The sequence below is a fragment of the Bombus bifarius genome, unplaced genomic scaffold (assembly GCF_011952205.1).
Source record: "Bombus bifarius isolate JDL3187 unplaced genomic scaffold, Bbif_JDL3187 scf7180000008286, whole genome shotgun sequence".
Classification (NCBI taxonomy): Eukaryota; Metazoa; Arthropoda; class Insecta; order Hymenoptera; family Apidae; genus Bombus; species Bombus bifarius.
Window position 1 is genome coordinate 88,386 of NW_022884569.1, and position 18,638 is coordinate 107,023.

Consider the following 18,638-nt stretch of genomic DNA (forward strand, 5'->3'; position numbering starts at 1 on the left):
GTTTTAATTGCGACAAGATGAGAAACTGATAGGCTTCCGGTAAAATGAAAATTGCAGAATTGCCAGGTACTTCAAAAGTATTTCGTTTGCTTACTGTTAGATTGAAAAATAAGGCATTGTGTTAGTAAGTAGGTACAAAATGTGAAAAGAAAGAATTTGTAGCTGTTTCCCCTTAACATCGTTTTACCTCAGATTACCCTACTTTTAATTACAAGACGAATTATAAGACTTTCTTCACGCTAAATGATCGTCCACGTGTCTCCCAAAAGAAAGCGACTCTTACGGTCGATTGAACGAACATATCGAGGACATCCATTAGGCGAATATGCTCGATCGTTTCACCTATCAAACACCTATCCGAGGAGGATCTTAAATTTTAAATATCAAAGCTAACGATCGATTTCGCGTATAATCCCGTGTACATTGATAGCGTGACATATGGACATTTTCTGTTTATCGTAAACCCATTTTATATCGATAAAAACAGAAAGAATTTATTACACTAAGAAATATATAGATACCGTCAGACTTTGTCGATCGTACGAAGATAACGAAATTTATTTCGAGAAGAATTTATCGTATATTTTGAAATTCTTTTCCAGATACTCCGAAAGAATTATCTAAAAAAGTACTGAAAAATATATCACTGTCGGTGGATAACTTTTCATTTTGATTCAATATACAACTGTATCACTCACGGAATGACCTGACAAAGAAGTCACAGTGTATTTTGAAACTTCTTTTTCGCGCGATGCGTATAGTCGAACGATGTGTTGGTGCGTGTTACGGGAAAGTGAATCGAAACGAAAAGCTAGAAAGAGGGATCGATCGCGAAGATACAACGACAGAGTAACGTGAGATACGTCGTTGCTCCGCCGGATGAAAAATCTTATAACTAGTCTTATGTTTCAACCTCTGGCCTAAGCAGCGGTCGTCTCGTTTTTCAGACTCGCACCAACGACTTCGCCTAGTGAAACGAATACAAAAGTCGCTTTCGACGATGCTTGAAAAAATTTCCCGACCTTCTATAGCTGGTCCAAGTTCTGCTACGATTATAAACCGTGCGGAAAGAAGGATACACATGCTCTGACTAACTAAAATATTTACGCCTATCACGAAAGATTTTTACCAATACATCGCGTGTATTATACGAAACATTTTGAAATTTCATTGGCAGCGTAATGGAACACGACTATCACGATTTTAGCAATCTGAAAATGTACAAGATATTTACTCGTTTTGAATCGAATTGAAAGAGTCATCTTGTAAATAGAATTTCGAAATCGTACACAATTGGAAATTTAATAGAAAAAGGTAAAGAATGTTGAGAAAAAGACGAGGGAAAATACATCGCCGATCAATTACTAATAGGACTCCCTTACAAAATAAATTACGATGTTGTAAAAAACAGGTCTATAATCTAAAACCTTCAACTTACCGGTTTGCTAATATTATTGGTAGACTGCGGATATTTATGCAAATTCATGTTTCTGTGAATACAATTAAAGAAACGGTACTTGGATAGAAACTTGTCTTAGTTATTAAATATTTCCAAGACTATTACACTTTGGCTGTTTTATACAGGGTGGTTGGTAACTGGTGGTACAAGCGGAAAGGGGGTGATTCTACGCGAAAAAAGAAGTCGAAAATATAGAATAAAAATTGTTCGATTTTCTCGAAAACAAAGCCTCAAACGAAAAATTTTTATTTTATATTTTCGACTTCTTTTTTCACGTAGAATCACACCCTTACCAACTACCCTGTATATCTTTGCATATTATGTGTATTCTGTACATTTTGTATCTGCAAATTTTCTACAAACGCATGAAAATCCGCAGTCTAATTACTATCGTTAATGTATTATCGTGCAGGTAATAAGGTAATCTTTTATTTTCGTCTATCGCACGAACAATCGTATCGCTTTCGTAAAGATCTAACAAATAATAGCTTTCTATAATTCCGTACGATGACAATCTCGAATCTGGCATAAAAAAAGGGAAGAAAATAGAGAAGAAAAACTGGAGATCGTCGATTTGTTCGTGATTTCTTTCTCCAATCCATGGCTCATTAAGAGTGATATTCTTTTCTGCGTTTTGACACCCTATACTTTCACCTTTTCAATTTATCGATGCTAACGAGCGAATCGTCTGAAAGGATTAGAGCGTGCTTTCACGAAATATTTCAAATCTATGGACGATGATCGATGGCATCGAATCTCGATGAGTTCTCTTTTCGTTGAAACGGATAATGTCAGTAGATTGAGCAACGGTCCTCTTACGGTTCTTGCGATTCCAATGGTTTCGCGAGAGAAAATCGCGCCAACGATGAACCACGTCCCGTACGAACATGGTCCGTACGACGAATCCATATTCCGCGGTCTTATAAATATTTAAATCGCGGCTGAACGAGGCACACGGAGTCGACAAAACCCGGTAAACACGCCGTGAAGTCAACGACACGGCTAAAACGATCGTTTCGTCGATCTCTTTCAGCAGCAACGTCACCATCGCCAACCTGTCTGCCAAACGAATGAACTATCTGAAGGAAACAACGAAAAAACGAATCGCAATAGTAAAAATAATTGATCCAAGAGTAAAAAGGCAAATTTTGAGTACTTGAAGAACAAACTTGTTGACCGTTGGTCGAAGAAAGAAATTTGTTTTGGCAAAGATGCCGTTATCGTTATTTATGGAAATTTCTTTTTCGCGTGATGTGTGAGATTAAAAAACAAGCTTTCTCCAATATATATATATATATATGACCTTTCTGATTTTAATATCAATGTAGGTTTAATATAACGTATAACACAGTTTGTTAAATTTCCGAATCTTTTGACGAATATTGAATGTTCACATGAAATCCGCTGTTAAATTTGTAATTTTTCAGATGCGCAAGCGATCGTTTCAGCCTTCGAGAGTTTGATATATGGGCCACGTTGCACTTTCTGTTCGATCTATTGACGCTTTAATTACCGTACTATTGACGGTGCACGTGACTCGAGCTAAAGGTTGCACGAAAACAGCGCAGCACTCAACGTGTTCTATTACACTCTAATAGCTTCCTCGAAGCTTTATCACGCGAAACTAAAATTTCAATTTCGCTTTTTAATCTATCAAGATCGTTTTCCTCTGTACTCTCTTCGAATACATAGACACCGAGTGTACTCTCTAGTCAAAACAATTGAAATCAAATAATAACATTACTATTATTTTCATACTTATTTTATAAATATCCGAACAGTGCCATTTTTAAGTGGCATTTTAATTATCGATAGAAACGTAAATAAAGTTGGAATTTCCGATATAATTTAATTCACCATTTTCCAGAAAGTTTCTCCATTGTTAATTCGAGGCTCAACCAATCTCGTTGCTTCATCGACGCGGAAAAAGAAGGTAATTTCGAGGATAATCGACTAAGAAGCCAGGAACTTCTGAAAATCGTTTTGTTTTATCCAACTTTTCCAATTACTCTTTTTCACCATTCTCTCGCCACTTTGTAGAAGATGGAAAGATATAAAACGAAAAACGGAAAAAAAAGATTCGCCGAACAACTGTTACAAAATTAAAAAAAGAAAAAAAGAGGAGGAAGAGATGGAGCGGCGGCCGTTCCATCGAGTGCGTACGTTTACTGAAGCGAAGGAAAAGGAAGTACGAGGAATGGAGGAAGCATGCTAATTTCCATCGTCGGCTCGTACCGACACCGAGAGTCGTTTATCTGCCTTGGAATTGACCGATCGATGCGGTCTGATTGCCAAACGCGTTGCACCCGCTGCTCCTGTGCCGCAGGATGCAACGATCCTCGAACGTCGTTGCGTTTCGCGGCAATACAATCGCGAATTGTCTCTATTTTGACGTCGAACTAACTATTCCGCTTTCTAAACGACCGTTCAAACGGATTGGAACGCGTGTACCGTTCGATTCACGGGTGTCAGATTTAGGAAAGCGATTTTCGAATTAGCGCGCTCGTTGCCATTCAAATATACACAGGTAGACGAAAGTTTTCAAACACACTCGTGGAAACTTAATTTGCGTATTTTATATGCGTTACACGAAACGTTTTATATGACACGCGATACGTAAAGTTCTACATATGTAGAAGATACAAGACATTTCATTGAAAGACAATTCACAAAAGCATTTCACAAAAAGCACAGAATTATTTAAACGATCGATTGTCCGTTCGATCGATTCGACGATAAATCCCAAGAAAGAAAAAGAAGATATAAAGAAAATGGAATGGATCTTTAAGATTATCTTTCTATTGTTTTGCCACATAAATCGATATTTTCAAATCGGTATTTTTATACTATCACATTTTGAAAGGCATTTAAAGGTAAGTTGTTGCATAATAATCGCGTAATCCATTCGTAAGAAAGTTTGCCCACTTCATGGAATCTCTGCTATTGTAGTTTCCTATTCTTATCATCCCTGGATTATGCGCTCGATAGATTTTTCAATTAATATTATTTTGTACACATTGGTGGATAAAAGAGCCGGTAATGGATGGATCTAATCGCGATAAGTATCTAAGCTGTTTATCACAGGCAAATGGCTTTAAATGCTACATGTATGAAAATTTATCGAACACGTTATCAATAAGATACCGGTTTATCGCGAAAAAAGCGATTGTAACGAGTGCCTGAAATTTAAAAAATCTGTATTTTGAAGCGCCGTGGGTCGTCCTTACAAATGCTTAGAAGCACTCTCGTATAAAGTCCTTCTAATCAGATAAAAGAACTGTCGGGTTATTCTGAAAGTTCGTAACGAAACTTTTAGCTCTGATACAATACGTATTTCTCTATTATCTGTTGATCCGTTGATTATTCCGTTGATCAATTTCGTCTTTGTAATTGCAACGTTTAATGTGCCACTTAGAATCGATACTCGTTCCAATTCGGTGTCCCGTTATCTGACAGAACTTTGTAAGAAACGGTCATCTATCAAACTCAAGAAATACACAAAAGAATATATCGACACAGCGAAGAGTACTGCCAACTTGTCGAACGATCCAATAGGATATTCGATTAAAGAACGTCACGATCGCTTCCACTAATCAAATGTAAGAAAATGAGAGCACGCCGTAAAAATACGTCTATTCGATCATCGAAGCTATTCGAGCGTCAAAGGGCCTCGTAATCGAATAAAAAAAATGCAGCATTTACGATAAAAGGGACGTCGCTACGATCATTCGCAGCAAGGAAAAAAAAAAATTCCGGAAATAAAAAGTACACCATAAAAATGCACTCGGTAGCAATTAAAGCTATTCGATCGCCATACGCGCGATGTTTCACGAAGAAACGGATACTTATCGCGAGATTTCCACCAACACGGACTATCATTCTTCACCACCAAAAATGACTTGCCGATCGGGACAACGTGATTCAATTCGATGTGTGAACACCATGGAACGATCCGCACGAGTGTTTACTACGGCGAGTAACCGCGTGCAGTCCGACGGAAACGCTGCCTTCGAACTGAACCGCCTCGACCTTCGTGTCCGGCACGATCGATCGTAAAGTAGGCGGCGAGGAACCACCGAGCGAAGCCCTTCGCGCGAAGCCAGTAGAGAACGAAGCGGAAATATAAAACGCGTACAAAGACGACGGAGAGACAGAGAAAGAGAGTAAAACACACGCGTGTCGCGCGCGGAAAACGCGTCGTCGTACTGGCCGCTCGCGGCGACTCTTCCTCTTCGGCTCGCTGACTTTCGGCGCGGGTAGAAGTGGCAATGCCGGTCGTGGAGGTAGCACAGGTGACAGGGACGTAATCGCACGGTCGAGCGCCACAACTACCATTCGAAACAATCGCAAGCGGAATCCGGGAAACCGGCAATCATTCGGGCTTCCATAATTCTGTTAAAACAGGCAAACCTGGTCGGTAACGGAGCCCGAGCCGACGACCGAATTTCTGGGATACGACGGCGTACAGGTTTAGGAAAAAAACGCTGGCGATAGCGGCGAACGAAAGTTGTCGTTATTGTCATTTAACGCCGCGTCGACCGCTAAGGTGTTTGCGCGTTTAGCGTGGAAAATTGCATTGTGTTTATTATTAGCGATACACGAAATAGTATTCCACTTGCGTACATAATTAGTAGAATTTATCATGTTACCGTAACTCTTGCAAATAGTTTCGACTTTTACGTACGTACACACACGCGTCTTAAGATCTTAATCTAGCGTAAGCACGACATTGTGACCGACTAAGCGTTCTCTTGATAATTTAGGTTAATTATCACGTTCGATGTAAGAGCAGCAAGTACGTACATTTCCAGATTCGTTTTAAACTTTACCGATCTAATCGCGACGATCGTGTCTGATCACGGTGCCAATGACATTTCAAAATGTTTTATACAACGCCTACGTGTGTGTACGATTTGAAAAATTTTCGAGAAGGCCGAGCACGATGACTCGTTCGAACGTCAAGTACATGGTAATCAAGCGTAATACAAATTTGTATAACGTCGAAAGGACGAACGGTATCGAGCTTTTGCTAGGATAGCGTGGAACGTGAGGCAAATCCTATTCGGATACGTCACTGAAGACTAATGACCCCCGACAAGAGAAAAAGAGGGACGATGCACGATCGAGGAGACTGATCTACGAGGAATCGGACAAGCAAGCGCGGTAACGGTGCTACCAATCTTGCTGCTTGCCAGCTGTTCGTTCGAGCACCATGGCACGAAAGCTCGCATCGTGTTCCCTCCACTTCTGTCACGCGCTCTCGCCGCTGTCCTCTTACCTAGACATTCACTTCGCCCTGACAAAACGTTTCGACACCGCGAAAACGTAGCAGAATCTTCGGTGTTTTTTCGCTAAGCCAGCGTTTAGAAAGCAAACAGCGGCTCCTGTGAGCGCGTTCACGCTCGATCAGGATGTCGCCGTCGCATTTTCTTTCTTCGTGTCTCGTTGCTTCCCCTTCGTCGTCACTGACCTATCGTAACCGTTCCTTTCTCGTCGCCTTGGTCCTTTCATAATCGATCGGTGAACCGTCGCGCGACGTAATACCTGGAAACCTGTGCTTCAGAGCACGTTGTACCGTTTCTTTTCTCTTTTTCCCCCCCATTTTTCTAAATTCCTTTTCCGACGTTGGACAGGGAAACTCACGTGAACGAACGTACCTCGTACAAACAGAAAGAAGTTCTTTTCAGACGGAATGCTGTTCTTCTTAGGTTTAAAATATACGAGTAGACCAGTTGCTGTTCTCTGTGATTATGCCACTTGCCGGTTAAAACGAAGCATGTTAATATCAGATAGTTGAAAAGCGTACCGACGAATTCGATTATATAAGGTGGAAGAAACGAATAACATTAGTTTAGTTGTTACGTTGCTGGTTTAACGGAATTCGTGTTGGTCTGCTAATGTCATCCACGTTTTCTATAAATCGAAAGGGATGACGAAAACGCTGAAATTGTTAAAAAAAATTTAATCTGAAAATCAAACGCATAAGTAGATTTGATATGAACATTGACTCGACGATATATCGAATTTAAAAATAGCAAGAGAAAGATCTTCGAGTTACAGAGTCAATTCTACGATTACGAAACGCGGTGAATAATATCGCGCGACAATGAATGAAGGAAGAAAGAGTACTCCCTTTGCTCGTGTACCATCTCGATTGATATTTCAGCTCAGCGCAGTATAGTTACTTATAGTTTAAGGTTACGATCGGCTACGATTCCGTAATCCTGATGCGTCGGTGAAACCAGCGAGAATTTCGGAATATCCTGTCGCAATGACGAGTCGTGCGATGCCTTCGTAACGTTTCGACGATAATACAATTTTCGAGGGAAACTATCGCGGAAAGTAGAAATTCGGGGGAAGAGCAGTGGCACGTGCTTTCGACGGCGACCTCTCGTTTCGAGATCGGGGCCGGTACGCGAGCAGTCGTACCAATTTATCGAATAAACAGAGGCGGAGATTTTATTCACCGAGCTAACGGTACCGCAGTTCACCACGAGGATTTGTAAGGATTCGCCGGCCTTGCTGGCATTCCGTGACGAAAGCAACGCAGTGCAATAAATGCCACGCAAATACCAAACTGACTTACGAACCTTCTGCCAAGCTCACGAGCAAATGTCAAAAGCCGTGCGCTGATACGGAAAAAGAGTGTTTCATAAATCTTTCGTTTGTTATTCTGATGGACCGACCCAAAAATATTACAAATGTTAGACAGCGTTCCGGTAATCATAAGATCGAATAAGATTTCTTCGTTTAACGCTTCGTTTTCGAGAAAATCGAACTTGAAAATTTGTCAAATATACACGAAAATGACTGATTTTCAACGAAAGAGGAACGAATAATAATTATTGCATGTATGAAGAAAATGTAGGATAACATTTTTTATACCCTCCTATTTCCGAGAAAATTAAATTTGGAAAATACATCGTATCTATTTTCTCGAAGATACCGCTTTACAGATTAAATAACCGTTCTAATACATCAATCGCTGTTTTACAACTTCCTACATAAGCCATTTTGACGAAAGGCATCCGAATAAAAATGTATAGTTACGTCAGCTGCACTTGTAATTGTTAGATAATTGTATTGACGCAACGTATGCGTCGATAGCAGCGAACGTCTTAACGAAATTATCCCCCAATCGGAAATTTGTATAATCGTGGAATTAAAAGATCAGTGAATTTACAAAGACGAATAAATTTCAGTTATATTCGATTTTAGTCCTTGCAAATGTAAATATGCGAATTTAACAGGATGGAACCAACATGTAAAAATATAGAGAATTTTTAAATAAGAAATTATTATGTCCCTCGCGATCTGGCAGTTAACACATCTTCTCTGGTTAAGAAAAAGACAAGAAAGTTCATCGGGGAGCGATATGACCAACGTTAGGTATATCCTTAATAGGGACAGAACATCAATGGTTGGATACTGAATTAAATCATAATACCAACTAAATAACGCGGTCGAGTTACCCAAGTGGCAACAAAAAACTAAAACCGAGATATTTTCTAGTTTCACAAGCGTTCTCTCGTTCGATTGAAGCCAAAGTACGAGCCTTTTTACGTAACGGACAAAGAAAGTTCCACCTCACAAAGCGGTCAAGCAATTTTAAGCGCTCGTTCTTTCTATCTCTCGACAAAATACGTATAGTGACTCGTTTTAAGCAATAAAACTCTATTTATAAATAAAAGAAAGTTACGATGATGGTTATGACAAATAATTGCGTGTTACAACGATACAGAATGTTACTAAATATTATCAAACATTTCCAATGGTATCGCGCTACTACAAGTACTACTTGTAAATAACTCAACAGTAAACTGTACTACCTGCTGCACATTTGTTTTACCGACGTACAAACGTACCACTCGCTTGGTAACTAGCAACAGACGACTCTACTTGGCTGTGTATTACCGACCGTATCTACTTAGCGTCGCATCGTCTAACTAAGTAAATACAGTCCAGATGTCATTCAAACATTATATCGAATGTACTCATTCGACGGTGAGCACCAAATTCGAATTTCAAATGCTGGAAAAAATTTAAAAACAAATGAGAAAAGCTTGTTCTAGTATATAATAAGGAAAAGATACGGTGATTTACACAATTCTTTACGAAAATAATGTAACGTGCGCTAAAAACTTGACGAAAGCCATCAGAAATAATAAAGAATTCTATAACATCATCAATTCGCTAATAATTTTTAAAACAAGTAACTTGCAAAGCCGCGTGGTACGATGATCATTAGACTGCAGATATTTATGCAAATTCATATTTGTATTATTCACAATAAAAGAATTGAAACTTGAATAAAAAATCGTTTTATCTATAAAACATTGTAAAGGACGCTATATTTTGGATATTTTATATACTTTCGCATATTATGTGCATTTTTTCACCTTCAAATTTGTCCATACATGCATAAAAATCTGCAGTCTAACGATCGTACAATGTTCTGAACTTGCATGCAATAACTTTGACTTCTACATGACGAAGATTGAATTTGCAAGAGATTAGCACAACGAGGTCGTGCTTGGAATTTCATACGGACAACAAAATCTATTTACATGTGTGACGTGTCGCGAATAGAAGTGCAAATCGGCAACGCGTTGCAACGAGTGCAGTTAGTCATCGCGAGCGCGGCCGAATGAAAACAACTTTGCCACTCGCGACAGAGGCGTAATACCGTTCTCTGTCGGTTTTCCCAATGAACCGAAAGAGAACTAGCTGGGGGAGACTCGAAGCATTCGACGGCTCGATCCTCGCTGTAACGAGTGTTCGGGCCAAGTAACGGTAAACGCCATATCGCGTCGCTTTTATATATTGTCCTATTCATAGTGCGCTCACTCTCGAACGTATATATTTTTTATCTCTCTCTCTCTCTCTCTCTCTCTCTCTCTCTCTCGCTCTCTCTCTCGCTCTCTCTCTCTAAACAACTATTTGTAATTCCCAAGTACGATCTCTGATCATCGAATTAGAGAACACATGCAAGAATTTCAATTCTTTAATTACAATATCCCATATACACGCTATACTGAACAAGACGCGCGTCATTTTGTTCGAGAACTTTTTTCTATTTATACTTCACTTTTACTCGAGAAATTTTTCGTTAATCAATTCCTTCGAATATCTTTGCAAGACTTTTAGAATATCAGATGTTTCGAGCAAATATAAAGGCTATGGTAAATGCTAATGAGATTACGATACACGCGAGAGATAGCAAAAAGTCGGACATTACGTTTAACGTCCAGCAATCAGTTCTTTATCGATACACGAACAGGCATCGATTTATCTTATTGAAAGATAAAACCTTTTCGTTAACGAATCTTGATCTACATACGATCGCTTCCAATGTTTTTGAAATAATTATAAACGAAATTTGTTCATGCCTATTTCATTGGTTGGCAGAAACTTATAACAAACAATCTTGTTCCAATTCCATCGAATCCCACACAGAATATATCGATTGACAAAACTCGCTGCAAACTTTTCGAATAATATGTACGACACGTTAGTAGTGAATAAATCTCGCTGCTAAAATTCAACTCTTCATTTCACGGGATAATACGAATTGTAAAAATAAAAATTCTTCGGGTGGTCCATATTCGATGCTTACGCCTCGAGAATCTAATCACTCCTCGGATATTCAATTTCGAATATTCACGTTCAGACAACTTTTCTTCGTTCCCTCGCTCTCTTTTTGCTTTTTCTTTTTTCACCGTGTCAGACGCAACACGTAGCGGCGCTTTAAATGGTTCGCAGATATGTAGGCTGCCACTACGAGCGAGCAAATGCGCTTAAAAGTAAACGACTGAATCGGATAAAACCTAACCCACTTCTTTTAACGCGGCACACGTTCCTGGAAGTGTTTTCCGCGGTGGAGGCGGTCGGGTTCGATTTATATGCGGGTACCGGGCATTGTTTTAACGGTTTGTCGTGTGTCGCGAGCTAGACAATAAGAGCAGAGATTCGCGATGGAACAGCCGGAAATAATAGCGGTATGGCACGCGGGGAAGCGGAGCAAGTCCAACGTGAGAGACGCGCGGAACAACGAGAACTCCCGTAAAAGGCACTTAAAACATTCTGTCAGCGAGCGCTCTGTGGTTTCGTTCGCAGAAACGATTTTATTTCGTCGACAGAGAGACGCGAATATCAGCGATGGGATTGAATTTGATGTAACTATTACAGGAGATGAACGAAGCGATAAAGTCGCGCTTTTCTATTTTTTATAAAAAATTAATTGTCATATGTAGTACATTGTCAATTAATCTCCAATGTTTGCAAATTAATTGATTTTCCAACTAAATACACGTTTTTCCATCATCTTCGCAATTTTAGAAATATCGTGTAACTTACACCTATAGCTTCTATAGGAATTTGTCGACTGTGTCTTTGAAATTATTTTTTGAAATTACTTTTAGCTATTTTATATTAAAATATTCCTTCGCAGTTACAAGGTAACACGACAATGAAAAATATCAACAAAGACGTAATATCGTGGCTTTTTCCGGCGATTTTCATACTTGTACGGATCCCTTTAATAATCGAATTACCACTGACTCACTCATAGAATCTTTTTATAGTTATGTCATGTGCGCGCTGACTAATGTTAGCTAAGTGTCCACAATCTACAAAAAATATCACAGTTATGTCAAGAAGTATAACTGTTCTAAGATTTACGCGTAAGAATGGAACGCATACGAACGTAACGAAAGTTTTCTATGACGAGTATCGAAATATCTTCGCGAGCTACTGCGTTTGCGACGTTCCCGGACCTATCGCCAACGAAAACCGTGCAGTCGGTTACTTTACAATTTCGTTGTTTAAAAATCTGCCTAATGGAACGCTGCCCAGTAGCACGCGAAAAATTGCTTTCGACGTTTCTCTTTCCAGCCCTCGATTCGTTTCGTCGTTCATTTGGAACGTTCCGCGCTGTCGGCGAAAACGTTTTTCCAAGTCGTTGGCGCCGTAAAGATGAAAAACGCGAAGCTACGTGAAAAAAACCGACGAAAATCAACGGTTCTCTATCGGTCACCATTCGCCACCTGTTGCCCGCTGAAATTTACTGCTTGATACTGATTTACGATTCCACTATTAATGGAATATCCCGTCTGCCTTTCGCAGTTGGCGCACCAAAACAAATGGCTGGACCGATCGAGATATCCCCAGAATTAAGAAGACTCACCTTCGCTTGATTTTCTTCTCCGCTCTTATTCTGCTTCTCGAAGCCGATGAAACGATTCTGGAAATCGAGAGAATCGGAAATTAACGTCATAGCCACACCCAGGAAATATAGTACAGAGGATCGTAGCGAATCAATTGATTACGCTAATATCAATAATAAATATCAGGACACAAGATAACAAAAGGCACGGTATTCTCCTTCTGTTTTGTACGATAAATTTTACAATATTAAAATTATAGCAGCTTTTAAACAAGTAGCTTAACGTGATTTTTTTAACGTATATTCTTGTTTAAAAATATCGACTAGCTTGAAGGCTCGAAAAAGATAACGTCAAGGGAAAAAATCCTGTGTCTCCATGTTACTCGTTTTTAACAACTTGATCAATTTTGTCCTGACATACAATATAAGATAGCAATGAATTGAATATAAACGAGACACTCTATATATGGTTTATAATGCAAAATTCTAAGAAAAAAAGAAAAAAATGATTTGTCAATATTTCCTGATTAATGTAACGAAGTAATGTAACGGGTGTCCTAATATTTATGACCAATAACGCAAGTATTGTCCTGACGGTGTGATCGAAAGTCGAATAAATCAACTGCGCACTCAATTACACGTGTCGTTATTTTATTTTGTTTTTTTTTTTCCTTAGCAAAATAGCGAATCGACATTTCCGTCGATGTTATCTAAACATTCCGGTGTCGTGGTCACACATCAAAATGACGTAACGAATGAAAGTATATAATGACGAGCCTCGAATGTCACCGGTGTCGTATCTCTGAAACTCTCAGCAGAGAAAGTTCTTCGCCGTGCATTTCCTCCTTACCGTTGTTATCTGTTTCCGAAAATTCGAGACGACCGAATTCAACAACCGTATTTTGTTCAGGAATTTCCTCAGCGATCTGCGATGCACGTCGGCCATGTTATACCGTCAGTTTTCCATACGCGAGTTACTTCACCGGTAAACTTTCATACTTGCGACAGATCTCAAGAGATACGAATTCGATCGTTTCTTATTTGACACGGATCGCGAAATCGAGCGTTTCCTGCTCGACACAAATCGCGAAAGCGATCCGTCGTATAAATAACGACTTGCGCGAACGCTTCGCAGTACAGGAAGCTCGCTCACAAGTTGACAAGCGCACATCGCGTACGCGACTAATCACCGAACCGCTAAAGCGCTACGCGATCACACCGATACTCAGAACGAAAAGTGTTCATCGTTGCTATCTTACCTCGGCGGTTTCCTGCTGATAACGTTCACCGACAGCCTGAAACGCAAAAACCAAGTGTGACACGAGATACGACAAATGGTAAGGAACAGTACGCGCGGAATCTAATCCTTCGTTGTATCGGCGAATTCTTTCTTACAACTATCTGCCTTGCGATTGGATACCGTTTATCGCGTCACGCTATTGTTGCAAACAATTACGTATTGTTTCATCATAGGTAGAGATCCGCGAGAGTAAAACATAATTGGAAAAAGCAGATTCACAAACGGTAGGGAAAAAGCTGTGGTGGATTTGAAAAATATATAAAATCTCGTTGTACGAAGGATCGCTCAGGGTCTTAATCAATTTTTGTTGCTCTCGTTCTCATCTTTTACCGCAACGACTTTCTTTCCGGTCTTACTTTCATATCGAGATAAAAGCTCGCGGAAAAATTGGTGTCTGCCGCGGACGAGGTCGATGAACGAGTAAAAGTTCCAACCCTTCCCTCTCCTACGGCCCTCTTTTTTATTATCTTCTTTTCTTTTTTTTTATTTTGCTCTCTTTGTTCTTTTTCCTCTCCTTTACCAGATCTGATATGACGTCTCGATACTCACGTGTATGGTGCTCGTGGTATCCGAGGAGGTCGCCGAGGCTAGCTGGTTCCGGTTCTCTATGACCGTCTTTATTTGCTCGAGCACCTGCAAAGGAACCGCATGCACACTCGGTAATTATTCACTATGCTACCCGTAATTATCGTTTCTGTAAACCCCGTGGCCTAGATTTTAACGCTGACGTCTCTATTAAAACGTTGGGGAAAAAAGGAACCTCTTTCGCGAATCGACCATTTCTGCTTTAACTAACGCTTTTACGGAATTTTCTCTTTCTTTCGTTTCTTTTCGTCTCATCCCGTTCTTCGTTTCAGCAACGAACATTTACTTATTTATCGACGATCAAACGTTCGGTTAAAAGATATTCCTACTTTCATCCTCCTTTCTTCCTTTCGTTCAGTTTTGTTACGTGTTCCACTGAAATTTATTTTCACGATTAAGTATCGGAATGATACTTTCTTTTTTTCACTTTCTTTTATAACTGAAAACAGCAGGGGAAGGACACGATGAGTCACATTTTTCATTCTCTTTTTTTTCTTTAAAAGCAGTTTTAAAATTCAGCGGAATATTCCCAATCGGTCTCGTGTTTGTCTAACTTTTGCGTAATTAAAAAAAATATTGCTTATCATGATATTCAAATATGCATCGAGAAACATTAAAACATTGGAGATATTAAAACAATGTAAGTTTCAACAACTAATATTCTGGGTTTTTCCTTTTTCATATTAAAAACATCCCTTTTTATCACGCGATCTGCATATTTTCCTTCGATCTGCATTCGAATTCGTTTACCGGTAGAAATTTACGCGGCGATCAATCGCACGTAAAAGAGACATTCGTGGGATTTCAATGTCCGTGTCAGAAAATGTAAGAAAAATTACCCGAAGAGATATCCTGTGCCTCTGCACGACGTGTTGATTGTACTCCTTGTGCTCGATCTCGTTGCTCTTTCTCGTTTGCCTCCGCTGTAAAATAAAGAAAGAAATGTAACGCCACGGTCACGACACGCTGTGCTGCTTCCACGTGTCACGCAGTTTTCCATGAACGCGAAAACAATATTCGTGACTTTCCTCGAGTATCAGAACGGAACGCGAGCGCGGGCGCCGCTTTTTCTCTTCGCGTGGAACGCGAGTAGAAAGGATCTGTTCGATGTTTCTACGCTTCGGTCCTGAGGAGCTTCCGAGCGCAAAACGTTCGCTCCTCGCTTTCGAACGAGATAGAAATTTTACTCGCGGTTTGTAAATTCACAGATGTACAGAGATCGTCAAAGAGCTAATTCCCAAGAAATATTTTACGGGTGGCCTCAGCACACCGAAATAATAAAAAAGATTTGTATAAACGTATGCTCTATTTGTCTTTGTCTTCGAGTTACAGCGAATTTTACATAAAGACACCAGCAACGATTTAGTTTAAGGGGCAGATTCTCACGTGACGACAATATAAACGAGTGATTTTTATAAATTTTTAATGTAAATAGATAGTTTTGAGGTACAAATGTAACTTCTTTATTTAAGTTCTCCTTACTGTTTAACAATTTTTTAAACTGCAAGGTTTAATAACTTTTTAAAGAATGGGTAGGGATAATGACGAACAATAGGTGATATATTAATAATAAGTAATAAATGAACCTTTGTTTCTACGTGATAGCCTTGTGTCAATTTTTTTAAAGTACGGACTAGAATGTGGTTTGAAGACGTATCGGTTATCGTTAGTTGCGTAATTTACAAATCGAAGATACCAGCGTCAATGACTCTCATACCACCTGCGCCATAATTCATATTTATGCTTGTCAGTACACGAAGGAAAAGGTAAATAAACAAAGGAAAATATAAATGAATGATGAGACTGTGCACACAAACATCTTCAAATGTAAATAAACACCGGTGACGGTGATAAACAAGCCACGAAAATAAATAAACAACTCGTAAATGTACACAAACGGACAAAATGTTGTTTCTATATTCTGATCGTGCTACATTATCCAACGTCAAAATTACAGTCAAAGAGTTAATTGTGCGTGTAACTGATAATTACTACAACAGAGTTGAAGAAACTTTCCCGGATATACGAGAGCGAAACACGTTTTCACTCCACATTGTGAACGTATTAAGACACGGATTTTATTGCACGAATATATTCATTTGCAACAATAAAGAGGAAAAAATACGCTCGAACAGCGATTGATTGGAAACTATTCTTCGCTGTGGGCGGAAGAGCGAATCTCGTGAGTCGCGTACAAGCAAGCACGCGACGACAATTAGCAAACAAAGCACAAGTCAACGCGTTATAAATCGTCGGCCGTGGAATCTCGGTCGATCACCGGGCCGCAACGACGATAATGAATTATTTGTTCGGCGAGTCGCGCGATCTAGCACGCCTACGCTCGGCAAGCGTAGCAAAACAAGAAAAAGAATATACATCGATGGAAAGCACACACAGCCACGTCTCTGTACAGTGGCTGGTCAAAGTATGGCTCATAAGCATTTCTTCACCTATAGAAACTTCTTACGAACGTATATTAGGTTGTCCGAAAAGTGTCTTTCTTTCGCAAACAAACAGTTTTTGTTTTTTTACAACAGTGCGTCTTCGTACAAACGTGAAACCAAGTCTGTGAAATGTCGCGGTGTTTATCTCAACAGAACAAAATGGATCGTACGTAATTCGACAAAATAATATAAAACAAAAAACGTTGTGCGTCTATTATTTCCTCATAAAACGAAAGAAACTTTCCGGACAACCTAACACATTGGACACATTTATCCGTATTATGAATTTGCTATATGTATACATTTTAAGATTGCTTTCAATTTTGACAAATATAACTACGACGGTCGTATCTCGTTACAACGCTGATCAAATTTCGAAATGTTTTATACAACGTACATAAAACATACAAGAAAGTTCTTTTATGGTAAACAGCCAAATACTTTCATGAGCCACTGTATATTCTTGACCAAGGATTTTCGTTTTTCCGTGGCACATTGCACTCGCCGTGTCACGATTCCTTCATAAATAATTCAACGCGCCGTTTTCGTATTTCGGTGCTCGATTTAGACGCCGAAGTTCACGGTCGAACGCGTCGAAATCCGCGTGAGAAATCATCGAACGGCTTTGTCCTCGTTTAGCGAGCATCGAACGAAAAAGTTAATCAGCATTAAGGTGCAGGATCGCAGGAAATCGAAGCAGGTTGGTCGATGATATGTCCCCACAGGTATAGCCAATTTTTTCTACTAATAAACAATTCTCGTTTGTAAAAAGGTTTGTTTCCCTTCGCTCCCTCTTCTTTTGCATCTTGCTGTATCAAAAACGTACGATATACAAATGATTTTGGAATTACAAAAGATATAATATTATTACGCAGTCGAGAGGCAATCCCGCTGGGACGAAAATAAGACAACTGTGCATCTTTGATCGGCTAAGTTGAAAAGAATTGTACGTTAAGGGGTTAAGGATACGAAACGTTAGTCACAGCGTGAGAGCACGCGGCGAGGAAATTGGAAGACGAGTCACGAGCCGATCCTGGACATGTGTAACCGCCTTAACTCGATTCACGCGTGCCTAGAATGCCTGCCTTGGCATTATGCTCATTGGATAACGAGAATGACGCCTCCTCCGCGTCTCTGTTTATCATTCTCCGCTCTAGTCAGAGGAATTACAACAATCACCGTGAATCAAGTCCGATGCGATTGTTTTCAAACGGTGAACGTGTTACATCTCAACGAGACTAGTACAGATTTTTTCCTCTGATATCGCCCGTTTTAAATACGATCGGCAAACTTGATTGCTATCTGTACCTACGCGGAATTTCACCGCAGGTTTTCACTAGTTTTCACTATTCGAGAAATGAAATTGAGAGTCGATCAACTTGGCTTCCAAGACGCTCGTAGCATTCGAAACGCTTGCGTTAAGCTGTTCAACGTTCTTTTTTAACGTTCGCCCCTCTGATCGTCGTTCTTTTTCGAATTCAGTAGCTCGTAAATAAAGAAGGTACTAACCTCGAGGGTAGCTAGGCTGGCCAGCGACGAGAGAGGTCGAGTGTGAGGAACTTCTCCGGGGAAAACGCTGTCGTGCGAAACGGACAATTTTACGGCTCCTCCTCGCAGTTTCACAAACGAATCCTCCATGCCTGTCCTCCTGAGGAACACGCTAAAAAAACAAAGGCAAAAAGACGC

At 39.8% G+C, this 18,638-nt stretch overlaps 1 protein-coding gene across 9 annotated transcripts in view; it reads right to left on the reverse strand.

Moving 5' to 3' along the window:
- The window catches only part of LOC117212207, a 91,993-nt gene that overhangs the window by 13,823 nt on the left and 59,532 nt on the right, over window positions 1-18,638 (reverse strand). For 7 of the 9 annotated variants that reach the window (XM_033456779.1, XM_033456782.1, XM_033456777.1 and 4 more), the window contains 5 exons: window positions 18,462-18,612; window positions 15,348-15,431; window positions 14,473-14,556; window positions 13,883-13,918; window positions 12,645-12,701 (listed from right to left, as the gene is read on the reverse strand). In XM_033456779.1, the coding sequence (XP_033312670.1) occupies window positions 12,645-12,701; window positions 13,883-13,918; window positions 14,473-14,556; window positions 15,348-15,431; window positions 18,462-18,612 (412 nt within the window). The remainder of the gene's footprint in view (window positions 1-12,644; window positions 12,702-13,882; window positions 13,919-14,472; window positions 14,557-15,347; window positions 15,432-18,461; window positions 18,613-18,638) is intronic. The other 2 variants (XM_033456781.1, XM_033456776.1) reach the window with 1 other exon arrangement.